General features: G+C 36.7%; 2 protein-coding genes across 3 annotated transcripts; one reads left to right on the top strand and one right to left on the bottom strand.

Moving 5' to 3' along the window:
• Positions 1-4,325: 4,325 nt before the first annotated feature.
• On the top strand, positions 4,326-8,219 carry LOC147564663 (uncharacterized). Its single transcript, XM_086648981.1, has 4 exons — positions 4,326-5,668; positions 5,784-7,082; positions 7,399-7,552; positions 7,754-8,219. Exons 1-4 carry the CDS (start codon positions 4,979-4,981, stop codon positions 8,077-8,079), a joined length of 2,469 nt encoding a protein of 822 aa, XP_086505107.1. The 5' UTR covers positions 4,326-4,978; the 3' UTR covers positions 8,080-8,219.
• On the bottom strand, positions 6,044-11,219 carry LOC147564662 (large ribosomal subunit protein uL23-like). 2 transcript variants are annotated; one of them, XR_015227868.1, is made up of 6 exons: positions 11,172-11,219; positions 10,992-11,048; positions 9,885-10,251; positions 9,464-9,581; positions 8,716-8,799; positions 6,044-8,626 (listed from the first exon to the last, which is right to left on the bottom strand). XR_015227868.1 is itself a non-coding variant. In XM_086648993.1 (5 exons), exons 2-4 carry the CDS (start codon positions 11,005-11,007, stop codon positions 9,497-9,499), a joined length of 468 nt encoding a protein of 155 aa, XP_086505119.1. In that variant the 5' UTR covers positions 11,008-11,048; positions 11,172-11,219; the 3' UTR covers positions 8,403-8,799; positions 9,464-9,496. The 2 variants fall into 2 exon arrangements, 1 of the variants encoding a protein (XP_086505119.1); XM_086648993.1 differs by having other exon boundaries at positions 8,403-8,799.
• Positions 11,220-12,462: the final 1,243 nt, after the last annotated feature.

Genomic DNA, 12,462 nt, shown 5'->3' with positions numbered 1-12,462 from the left:
ATTTTTGTTTCATCAATTAATCATAATTGACAGTCAACGTGTAGTGTTAAAACTTATCAAGGTACCCATACATGTAAAGTAGTTTATTTTCTTTATTAAGAACATTTTTTTTCTTTTTTGAAAAATTGACTACGATCTACGATAGTCATTACATTGACATTGATACATCAAAAATGTCATAAGCAAGAAATTGTCGAATTCAAACTTTTAGGCAGAACGGGCCTATAGCCCAATTAAACTATGACTTAAAGTCCAACAACATATACCTTAATAACCCAAGTTCAATAAATCATGGAAACCACCTTCTCTGGAAAGCGAACTTCGGACCTTCAGAATTTTAGAATTCATGTCAACACATTGGACCACTTGGACAACCAATTGTTGACTATTAAGAATGCTTTTAGAACACATAAATCAAACAAATTAAGATATTTGAAATAATATTCAAAATAGGTAAAAAAACACAATCAATAAACATTGCATAAGTCCACCACCCTTTGGTGTAACGGTTGGACACCCCTCTTAAGACCATGAGGTCGTGGGATCGAGTCTTGCTGGAAGCAGTTGCCATCAAGATTTATCCCATGTAATTTAGGCTATGAATAATGTAATAATTTGTCGGCCTTTAGGCCTCTTCGTTGTCGGGATTTAGGCCTCTTTCATTTTCAGTTTAAATTAGGCGGTTATCGTGCTCATTACATCTCCATGATGCATCAATGCCTTGTAACTACTAACGTAGATCGTAGTTGAATTCTAAAAAAAATAATAATAAAAAAAAATAAATAAACATTGCATAATTACTATTCCAATTAGCATAATAATAAAGTAAACTACCTCTTTGGGTAACTTATTCCTTCATAATTTTATTTTAGATATTTAAAATATATAACTTTTTAATTAGAAGTAGGATTCCAATAAAGTTTTTTTTTTTGTTGAACTTCCAATAAAAGTAATATGTTTAGAAAGAATCCTTCATTATCTTTCTTACAACTTCCACTTTCAAGAAGTTTCTTTTGAAAAATTCCTTCATTTTCGATCATATTCTGGAGTTGAGTTGCATACCTTTTTCGGACCTGACCTCCCTGTTGACTTGACACGGGTTGACTCATTCGACTTTTAATCTTTTCTTGGCTGTAGTCAACTAATGATTATTTTTTTTTATCTTCATCATTGTTTTGATCTATAGATTTGGGCCAAATAAATTGTTAAATCGAAAGAAAAAAAAAATGACGATGAATAAGTAAAACAAGTAGAAGATGAAAAGTAAAAAAAACAAAAATGCCTTCGATAGACCTTGCTGACGACAGGGGCGGCCCGGACACAAAGCAGCCAAAGCGACCGATTTGGGTCCGACAATAATAACATTCTAAACTATGTTAGAACATATCATGAGTTGTAGCTCAATGGCTAAGGATTGAGATTATACTTAGGAAGTCAAGGGTTCGATTCCACCCATAAGTACTTTTTTACGAAATCTTTTTTAAGCATATAGGGGCCACAATTTTTAACGCCGCTTGGGGCCTCCAAAATGTTTGGGTCGGCCCTGGCTGACGAAACTATGTCTCCAAAATCCCTTGGAAAATTATGGCTGACAAAATAAAGTATCTTTCGTCTGGCAGAGAGTTTCCGCAAGATATGTTATGTGTTTGGTTAATTCATAAAGTGTTTACCACTGCCAATCTCTCTCTATATATATATCAGGATTCACAAGAAATCCTTGATGATAGAGGGTTTTTGAACTAGAAACCCTTCGCCCTCAGGTTAAACAAGGTGTAATATTTCAAGGGGTGTGTGGATAGTAAAAAATGGTCCACCACTTTGTGTAGTGGTTGGACTTCCACTCTGCAACACAGAGGTCTCAAATTTGATCCAATGGAAGTGCAAATCTAAGATTTGTTAAATTTGGGTATAAATAAAGTATAGGTAGATTAAATGGGCTTTAGAGCTCAAATCATAGGGTTGTAGTGCTTATTCAATTCATGAATCTTGATGTATTTTTGTATCATATTAGGTTTCCACCGCGTCCTACGGACGCGACATATTCTTGAAATCCTTGATGATAGTCCACCACTTTTTCGTGTAGTGGTTGGACTTCCACTCCGCAACACAGAGGACCCAAATTTGATCCAATGGGAGTGCAAATCTAAGATTTGTTAAACTCGAGTATAAATAAAGTATAGGTAAATTAAATGTGCTTTAGAGCTCAAATCATATGGTTATAGTGCTTATTCAATTCATGAATCTTGATGTATTTTTGTATCATACTAGGTTTACGCCGCGTCCTACGGACGCGACATATCCCAGAAATCCTTGATGATAGAGGGTTTTTGAACTAGAAACCCTTCGCCCTCAGGTTGGACAAGATGTAATATTTTAAGGGGTGTGTGAATAGTAAAAATGGTCCACCACCTCTTCCTGTAGTGGTTGGACTTCCACTTCGCAACAGAGAGGTCCCAAAGTTGATCCAATGGAAGTGCAAATTTTGTTAAACTTGGGTATAAATGAAGTATAGGTAGATTAAATGGGCTTTAGAGCTCAAATCATATGGTTATAGTGCTTATTCAATTCATGAATCTTGATGTATTTTTGTATCATACTAGGTTTCCGCCGCGTCCCACGAACGAGACATATCCTTATTAGCTTCGCCGGTAAATCCCATTCTATGTGAAGGAAGAACATATAAAAAATCACTAACAGAAAAGATTTGATAAAAAGAATTGGGAGATCGATTTGTTTAGGGAGATTTCTTTTGTTGTTTTTTTAATAAGAAAGAATTTGGAGAGGAAATGAGAGAATTTCAATTTTAAGTCAAATAGTCAAGGGGTTTAGAAAGAAATTAGGAAGATATGGGATAGTGGGTTAGTTATTTCGATATCTCCTAGGATTTTCTACTTTAAAGTGGAGAAAATTGGTAATTTCATGTAATCCGAGAAAAAAATAGGGAGAGAAATGTGGGTAGTGGTTATTCTAACCAATTTTGGTTGATTTACATAGATACCCTTCTTTTTAGACTATTTACATAAAGAGATTTTATATTATCCGTGGGACGTGTTCCCAACTAAATCTCTAGAATAAAATGGACGGTCAGACATATCACCTGGATAACTGGCTGAGTCGTTTTTTTTAAACCATTTTCATTCATAAGTGATTAAATCACAGTTACACTGATATAATTCTCATTTCTCTCAAAACTTCGAATGTAAAGTGCCTCATGAAGTGAGAGAAATTGACTAGACACTGACGAAAAGAAGAAAGATGAAAAGATCCTATAGATCAAAGATGAAAGGATCCTAAAGGTCAACAAAATAACTGATAATACAAATAAATAAAGAAAATACTAATTTACATTCCGCTCGACTGCCATTGTTGTAGTAGATTGATCATCCTTGATAAAGCCGCATATCATAATATTATTCATGTACGAATCAGAACCAAATTCCATCTTCTCTCCACGGATCACAACAGTGAATAATTCGACTATGAACAACTAAATTATACCCATCCATTGTAGATTGTTTCTTATAATTCTTCAGATCTTCCGATGAAGAGATTATTTAGTCGATACCTTTCAAAGACCATCTTTTCTCCGCGATTCACAACGGTGAAAAGGCGACTTTGTATAACGAATTCATACCCCTCCATTGTAGGTAGTTTCTTATAAGTTTTCAAGATCTGAATGTTGCAATCAATGGGAGAACAGTTATCAAAACTCCAGCCCCATACGGATTCAAACCTGCTATCCGATCGTCTCGCTGGCTTCTAACCTCTCTAGATAACATGTACAAACCCTAATTGGGTTCAAACCCTCGAAGAATCTATAAACCCTAGAAAGAATCAAACATTCGTCCAAATCCTCACCGGATCTAAAAACGTTCTGCCAAAGGTTATTCAAAATCCAAGAAAAGGAAGAACTCTAAAGATTCTTGAGAGTCTGGAGAGGAAAAGAATGAGAAGAAGGGTGATAATGATGGAGAAGAAGAATCAGATGAGAACAAAGAATCCTAAACGGAAAGAACTGTTGGAAAGTGCCCTGGAAACCGTCAAGAACTGCTAATTTCTTCGACGGTAACCGCCACCCAGAGTCGGCGCCACCAGGGAGGGAAATCGCTCCGTCCGACTCTCTTTCTCTCTCTCTTAGCTGTTTTAATATAATAGATTATGTATCAATGGCTTCTAATGATAATTCTTCTTGTCCGTTTTTAAGAAAAAAAAAAAAAAAAAAAGTGGAAATGGGCTTGGGCCATGATTATGGTACGTCTGTATAAAGTTTTCCTCCCCCCACTTGTACTAAGGTATAAAAACCCCCTCCAGACCTACCTAATTCCATAGATATCCCAAGGATAATATTGTCTTTTGTCAAATAAAAATCTTCTCCCGCTCAAAATTGGAATTCCGATTTTGGAGCCATTAGACTACTTCAATTAATCTAGACCGTTCATCTTCATCCAACGGTTAAACTAAGTCGGTGAAATTTAACTTCAACCTGAAGTCTTTTTCAAACCCTAAAAGGATGTTACGTGGTGGCGGACTAATCTTTGGGTTTTCCCTCTCAATCTCTCTCTCCAACTTTCCTGCAACTTCTTCAAATCTCTCAAACTTCCTTCTCTTCACTCTTTTCTAGAGAGAGAGAGAAACTTAGATTCGATTTCACAGTCGATCTTCCAGTGACCGGCGACTCCGAACAAGAAAATTGTGATTCCGGTGACTTATACTGTATTATCTTTCTAGAATGTTTTAATTTAATGGCGGATTCTTTTATGTAATTTATTTATCCGGTGATAATATCGATGATCTGTTTTAATTCTGTGTTTTTTGTTGGAAGATGAAAGGTTTTGATTGAAGTTGGCCGATTCATTAAAGTTTTTGATCCTCAAATCGCTGTAAACCGATTCGGTAAAGAATATTTAAGGAAGTTATACCGTTTCGATATTCTCTTTTTTTTTTTTTTTGAAAAAAGGTTTTTCAGAACGTTATAATTATGCCATCGGTTGGAATGATACGTTCAACTAGAGTATTTGTGCCAAAATCGAAAGATTTTGGTTCAAATTCTCTTGAAAATAAAACTCAAAGGAATCGGTGTGTTCAACTCATTGAAGATACTGATCAGAAAGAAGATGAACTGTGTTGTAGAAATAAGAACTTAATTTCTCATGATTTTGTTCAAGAGAGTTCAGAGAAGAATGATGAGTCTATGATGGATTTGGATGAAGAGACTGAATCTTCACTGAATTCAGTGAACGACTCGGTGGTAACTGATGGAAACATTGATGATAAGAGATATGGAATTGTATATAGTGTAAAGAGAAGGAAACTGGAAGGACAAAATTTTGAGTGTTCTTCTGAGTCAGAAAATGGGATTACTGATAGAATGTATGGAATTACATATTACCGGAAACGTAAACAAAGAAAAGAATCAGATAGATGGGTTTTAACATCTGCAGTTAATAGGGGAGAACAAGAGTTAGAGAGAGAGGTTTCGGTCGATGAAACTGTGATTTCTTTCACTGTTGAATCTTCGGGTGGTGATGCTTGCTGGTTTACTGGCATTTTATCTTCGCTTCTGAGATTTATGAGGAGCTCCACTATAAGCTTGTCATTACTGGCTGCTTTCATGTGTTCTGAACCTATTTTAGGGGTTTTTGCTCTGCGTGGAATTCGTTGTCTTCGGGTAAGTGGATGATCTTTGATTGGACAATTTTGAATTTCTGCTTTTAAATTTGCTCAATTACTTTTTGATGTTACTGTTTTCGTTCTTCTAAGACGTTGGTTCTTGTTTTGTGCAGGATCCTGTCTCCAAGATTTCCTCTGGAAGTTGCAAAATTTTGGGCACAAACAAGTTCGTACCTATGTTTCTTGTTGATTTCTTAGCAGTTCCTCTTTCTTTCATGGGTTTACACTCTGGTATTGCTCTTGGATCTCTATATTTGCCTCAATGCCTCACAAGATATTTGAAACGTCTCTTAACACAAACCCATGGAGATGATCACAGAACAAGTGGACTTTCGTCGAGTTTGGATGTTTCTGTGTACAGGAGTAACTTGAATTTTGTTAGAGAGATTGGTGAATCGTGTGGAAGAAATGGGTTTCTTTTAGAAGGTAGGATCTTACCTAGTTTGAAGAGGAAAAGAAATTCTATTAGATCAGCTAGAACTAATCCTTTGTCTTTTGATTCATATACTGTTAAGTTAGAGCCAGATGCTCGCCCCTTTACTGTGAAGGACTGTTACAGTTTACTCTGTGCTCCTAAACCCAAACAAAAACGCAGTAAGTTGTCGAGGAATAATGGTCATAACACACAAGAACTGAAAGCGTTGGTGGTAGAACTGAGACAGAACATGGATTCTGCCTGCAGTGTTGCGAATATACTGGTTACTGAATCAGATAGATGCTTTAGGGAAGAAGGTGCAAAAGTTCAGTTGGATTATTCATCTAAAAAGGAATGGGTACTCGTGATAAAGAGGCAAGGCTTTAAAAGATACATCTATAAAGCATATGAATGGATGAAACCTGGCTTTACTAATAGATTTACCCGTGCTATGATATGGGCTGGTGGTGAAAATGATTGGAAGTTAGAGTTCCCTGATAGACGAGATTGGGTAACTTTTAAAGAGTTACACAGGGAGTGTGTCGAGAGGAATTTACAGCAACGAGTACCTCCTCCGCCTGTTGCTTGTACTATTCATGTGCCTAAAGTAGTTGAAGTACTGGATTATGAAAGCAGCAACTATGTGCCATTTGTTCATCCCGATGAATATATTACAGTGCATCTTGATGAGGTAACAAGATTATCGACGCGTGAGAATGCAAATTATGATGTCGATTCAGGGGATGAGGAGTGGCTTCGAAAACTTAATAATGAATTCACGGGAGAAAATGTGGGTCTTGGGGTTTTATCTGTCGAGAGGTTTGAGAAAATGATCGATATATTAGAGAAGGCTGCATATTATAGTCCAAATGATGCTTTTGATGAGATCAAAGCTTCGAGTCTCTGCCCAGGGTCAGACTTGATATTTAAACAAGTATATCAGTACTGGTTGCGGAAACGGAAGGAGAAGGGTTCCCCATTGCTCCGAGTTTTCCAGGTAACTTTTTTGTTGTTTTCATAGTGACATATTTACATGTTTTCCCAATCTTTTCGCTTGATCGAAAAAAGAACTTCGTTTCTTTTAGCTTACATTAAAGGTAAAATGGATCCTCTTCTGATCTGGATTACCTGTTTAAGTTCATGTGTGCAAATATGTGAATTTTTTTTGGACTGATAAGTTTTTATGGTCAACTGTGATTTTTCACAATTTTGGTAGCTTCTGCAATTTTGAACTGTAACTGAGTGCCTTGTTATTCACTCAAGGAGCTAGGACTTTTTATGTTTACTAAACTTTGATCAACATCTGTTTGCAGGTGCAACCCTTAAGAAAACCTAAAAATCGAGTTTTTAATAAGCCTGTTCTGCGTAGAAGACGTTCAACCAACCGGCAAAGCCAAACCAACCGGCAAAGCCAAACCAACCGTCAAAGTCAAACTCCGAGGGCCAATCAACAATGTAGCTTGCAAGGTGTGTTACTTTTATCTTTACCATCGCAATCACAAATTCCGAACATGTGTTTAAATATATTTAGGCTGAGAAGTTAGGATGGACATTCAAACATCATAAGAGTAGACAGTTCTGTTAAAAAAGCCAAATAGTAAAACCATTCAATTTTTACAATTGGGTATTGTATATTTCTGTGTACTCATAATGTATTGTTGCGGACAGCCTTGAATGCAGAAGGGAAAGTAGACGACATCGACATGTTAGAAGAAGAAGAAGTTGATGAAGATATGAGAAGGGTTGAAGAAGCAAATAAGAAGAGAATAGAGGAAGCCAAAAAAACAGCAAGGATGTTGACAGAGATAGCTATAGCAAAGAGAAAACGTGCCCAGATTCTTATGGAGAATGCTGACTTAGCTTCATACCGAGCAACATTGGCAATGAGGATTGCTGAAGAAGCTCAAGTAGCAAAGGCAGCAGAGGTGCCAACTTCGCACTTTCTTGATGAGGTAGAGTCCATTGATGAGAAAGAGATCATGCTTCCTGATTAATTTAATTCAGGTCCAAGCTATTTATGTACTTTTTTTTTTGTATATTTGGGATATGGGAGGCAATGTATATATTTTGATCATGCAGAAAAAGAAAAAAGAATATTTAGGAGCACAGAAATATGCAATGGTATTTTGTTGTCTTTCTTTTGCAAGGTGATTAGTGGTTCCATAACTGATTTATTGAGATTACTATTGTACAACCCACAAAGGATTGTGACGGGCTTTTCTCGACTGAGTGAAACAGTCGCTTGGTTACCAAACTAATGTAACCATAAACTTACAGTGTAAACTTATCTTAAGAAAAGCTAAGGAGAGAGGTGATGTGATATGAGAAGCAATCAATACTATTCTGCTCTATGTCTGAGTGTCTGCGACCTAAAATAAGTCCTACCCCTTGCTAGAACAGGTTAGACTTGGATTATTCACATTTAGTCTAAGGCAAATTATAGCAACACATTAAGAAAACCAAACGCCAAGTAAGGCGAGTAGTTGGGGAAACCATTTCATGGAAGTGGACTTGTAGACTTAAGAGTATACCTTTACCAAAGTCAATTCCTTTCTTGGATGAAAGATGATCCCTAACAAAATTGATAAACCTTTACCGAAAGAATAACGTCGTAGATAACTTCCTCCAATCTTATATGATACCGATCTTGTTTGCCACATCTAATGCATCATAATCTGGACAACCTCACATATGCCTTCTTCGTTCCATCAGGCCTAAGATCACCAAAAAAGAGCCCAAAAGGCAATTTAACATAATTTATAATGTTTTCAAATAATGACCTTTCAGGTGTGTTCTATGGTCATTAGGTTGTACGAGTGCCCGTAGGACTGTTTCATGGTAGTCATAAGCATTCCATCGTTATGGTCTATCCAAGTCAACTGAGCATTCCATCCTTATGGTGTACGTTGTACCCAAGTTAGCAGATGCATGATGTTCTATACAGTGGTATTTTGATCATGCAGGAAACAAAAAAAGAATATTTAGGGGCATAGAAATATACAGTAGTATTTTGTTGTCTTTCTTTTGTAAGATGATCAGTAGTTCCATAACTGATTTACTGAGATTACTATTGTACAACCCACAAAGGATTGGTGATGGACTTTTCTCGACTGAGTGAAACGGGCGCTTGGGTACCGAACTAATGTGATATGGGGAGCAACCAATACTCCTCTGCTCTATGTCTGAATGTCTGACCCGAGCTGATTACAAGTCTGCTATAGTTGGACCTAAGGCAAACTAAAGCAACGCATTAAGAAAACCAAACGCCAAGTAAGGCGAGTAGTTGGGGAAACCATTTCATGGAAGCGGACTTGTAAACTTAAGAGTATACCATACCATTACCAAATGCAATCCCTAATAAAATTGATAAACATTTACCGAAATAATAACGTTGCAGATAACTTCCTCCAATTATATGATACCGATCTTGTTTGCCACATCTAAAGCATCATAATCTGGAGTCAACCTCACATACGCCTTTTTCGTTCCATCAGGCCTAAAATCACCAAAAACAGAGCCGAAAAAGCAATTTAACATAATTTCTAATGTATTAAAGAAATTAATAATGACCTTTCGGATATGTTCTATGGCCATTAGGGTGAATGAGTGTCCGTAGCACTGTTTCATGGTAGTCATATGCATTCCATCTTATGGTCTATCCAAGTCAACTGAGCATTTCGTCCTTATGGTGTACCCAAGTTATTTAATGTATGATGCATGCTGTTCTATTTCGTGATCATATAAGCTTGTTTAAGAAAAATAAATAACCGAAATGATTTATGAACTTGAAGTACAATACCTGATAAGTGTATTCACTTTCTTGGTCTGAATATCATACATCTTCTTGACTGCATCTTTGATCTTCTTCTTATCGGCTCGAATATCAACAATGAAAACTAGGGTATTGTTGTCTTCGATCTTCTTCATTGCAGATTCAGTTGTGAGTGGGTATTTGAGAATCTGATAGTGATCGAGCTTGTTCCTAGGTGGAGCACTAATACGTGGGTACTTAGGGTTCCTATCCAACTTTAGTGTCTTTGGCCTATGGAACGTGACTGATGTTCGAATCTTCTTAACTTTCTTCTTGATTGTCGATGCACCTGATTTTACTGCTTTAGCTGCCTTCAGTGCTCGGGCCTTTGGGTCTGTTTTCTTTGTGGGGGCAACTGCATATAACAAAAGCAACATTAAGAGATATTTGAGATCATAGGAAAGAATACAAAGGTTTGTTAGGTACACGAATAGCTTCCGTAATTACTTCTCAAAGATTACGATGATTTTAATGTCGAGTGTCGTATATCAGATTCTATATGAAGGAAGCTACGTAAAATGTCTTCAAATATTCAAACATTATGAATCTAAAATAGAAAAGTTATTTATGAAGTAATAACTAATTTAAATTTAAGCATGCAAAAGGGAAGGACTTCTTTAGCAAGACGGGGATACTATCAGCTAGGGTAACGTTCAATTCTCATTTCCTGAATCTGACTCTGCCGAGTCTGAATCATCCGAATTTGTTTTCTCTTACTCGGGTACAATAGTCGATTAGTCATTTTAGGTTATTTTGGACTCTTGATTCGGACTTTATTTATGTCTTACCCAAATGCACCCAATATCAGTCATTCATTCAGATGAGTTACGACACCTCGATTCAGATAAAACAAACATTCTAAAATATCACTATGAGTTAATTTTCAAATCTTAACACAACCTAGGTCAGAATTCAAATTCAGCAGATTATGGAATTGCCCCATATAGTTACTAGTCTAAAAATTCATCAAATGTTTTCAACAACAAACACGACCACTATAACTTGATTAACTAACAAAATCACGGTAACCCTAAAGATAATTCTTTGATAGATGAAGGAAAAATCAAAAAAAGGAAACGTTGAAGAAGGATATACCTTTAACAGGAGCCATTGCTTTCTAAAAGAAACTCTAGGGTTTAAAATTGATCAAACCTGTAATTGAACCAAATAGGAAAACGGAGAGTAACCATTAAACTGACCTTAAACAAATATTACTTCGTAAGTTATATCACATTTAGCTGAAAATCCAGAGAGAGAAAGGGATTAGTAAAGTACCTGTCGAGTGGACAGGGTGTCGCGTCGGATTAGGGTTCTTGCAATGGTAGGAATGTAGGATCGGAACCGTATTTATACTTTGAATTATCACCTACGGGTTCGCCAGTCACGGGTCACGGGTCACGGGTCAGGACTAATCGAATCACGGAAGTGTTAGGGCCGGGTTACCGAGGAGAAATTAAATCACTGGTACAAAGTTACCGAGTAGAAATTAAATAAGCGGTTCGACAATAGCAGTGAGTTCACTGGAGCATCGTTCTAGTGAAGATTCTAGCAGGCTAATATGTTCTATATAGCTCAATAGGAATCAATAGTCTATACAATGTGAAAATATTTATCAGAGAGAGAGGAAAAATTATCTCGAAAATAGAGACCGTTGATTTCGTGAAGATCTTTAAGTAATTTTGACTTGTAATCCATTGTAACTTTGTGAAAGGCAGATAATGCAGAGTTGTTGTCAATCACTTTAATTTGTGAATATAATATAGATATGATATGCAAGGGCAAAAAATGCCTATTGCTTGCTTGTAGCGATTGTGTGCCCGTTGACTTTCTTGCTTGGTTTGCTTGTGTACTACAACTCAAGTGGTTTCTTATGCGGCTTTACATTGCTTGTGCCTTTGGTTTGGTTGCCTATTCCAGAATGTCCACATTCTTGTTGCCACTACTTAAGGAAGGCCACTAAGACATTGTAGAATGAACCTCCCTATATGCCGTCCACATTAGTCTCATTCTTCCCAACACATTTTACCTTCATTAAAATGACAAATATATATCTCAACAAAAAAAATGACAAATATATTCCTGACTCATCATTCCCTCTTTAAGCCATCTCCGTTGACGAATTCAAAATTTGACTTTTTCTTTTTATCAGCGTGTCTCGAACTTTTGAGCTCTAAGAAGGAAAACTAAACCTCTTAAAACTCCAATCAAAAGTTGTTGTTTGATTTCTCTCCTACTTTTTGTGATTTTCTCCCTCCCAAATTCCTCACCGTCGATTTCACCTAGCTAGTACACCTATCTCGATCCAACGTGTCTCATCATTTCACGAAATTCCACGTGAGAAATACCACATTAAATTGTAATTCCGTAAATATCGGGATAGATAGAGATTGCCATCATTTTCATTTTAAAAGGAGTGGACCAAATTGGAGTTTGAAAGAAGGGATTCCGGAGGATTAGACTCAGTAAGCGAGCGAGCGAGCAATTGAGTTGATGAGTAGTGCGTATGGACATGACATATCCACACGCATCACCAAGTTTTCGTGATCTTGTGCCAATGATTCTTCAT

This window comes from Eschscholzia californica, unplaced genomic scaffold (genome assembly GCF_041429995.1).
Source record: "Eschscholzia californica isolate CP2 unplaced genomic scaffold, dmEscCali1.0.p SCAF_1, whole genome shotgun sequence".
Taxonomy (NCBI): Eukaryota; Viridiplantae; Streptophyta; class Magnoliopsida; order Ranunculales; family Papaveraceae; genus Eschscholzia; species Eschscholzia californica.
The sequence above is the reverse complement of the archived record's forward strand: the minus strand, read 5'-3'. Positions and strand labels throughout refer to the sequence as shown.

Excerpts from the sequence above, each read along its gene's own strand:
- LOC147564662 (XM_086648993.1), bottom strand. Across the intron at positions 9,582-9,884 it reads AAAGTGAATACACTTATCAG|GCCTGATGGAACGAAAAAGG; the intron begins GTATTGTACTTC and ends TGGTGATTTTAG.
- LOC147564663 (XM_086648981.1), top strand. The coding sequence starts at position 4,979 with ATGCCATCGGTTGGAATGATACGTTCAACTAGAGTATTTGTGCCAAAA. Across the intron at positions 5,669-5,783 it reads GTGGAATTCGTTGTCTTCGG|GATCCTGTCTCCAAGATTTC; the intron begins GTAAGTGGATGA and ends TGTTTTGTGCAG. Across the intron at positions 7,553-7,753 it reads TCAACAATGTAGCTTGCAAG|CCTTGAATGCAGAAGGGAAA; the intron begins GTGTGTTACTTT and ends TGTTGCGGACAG.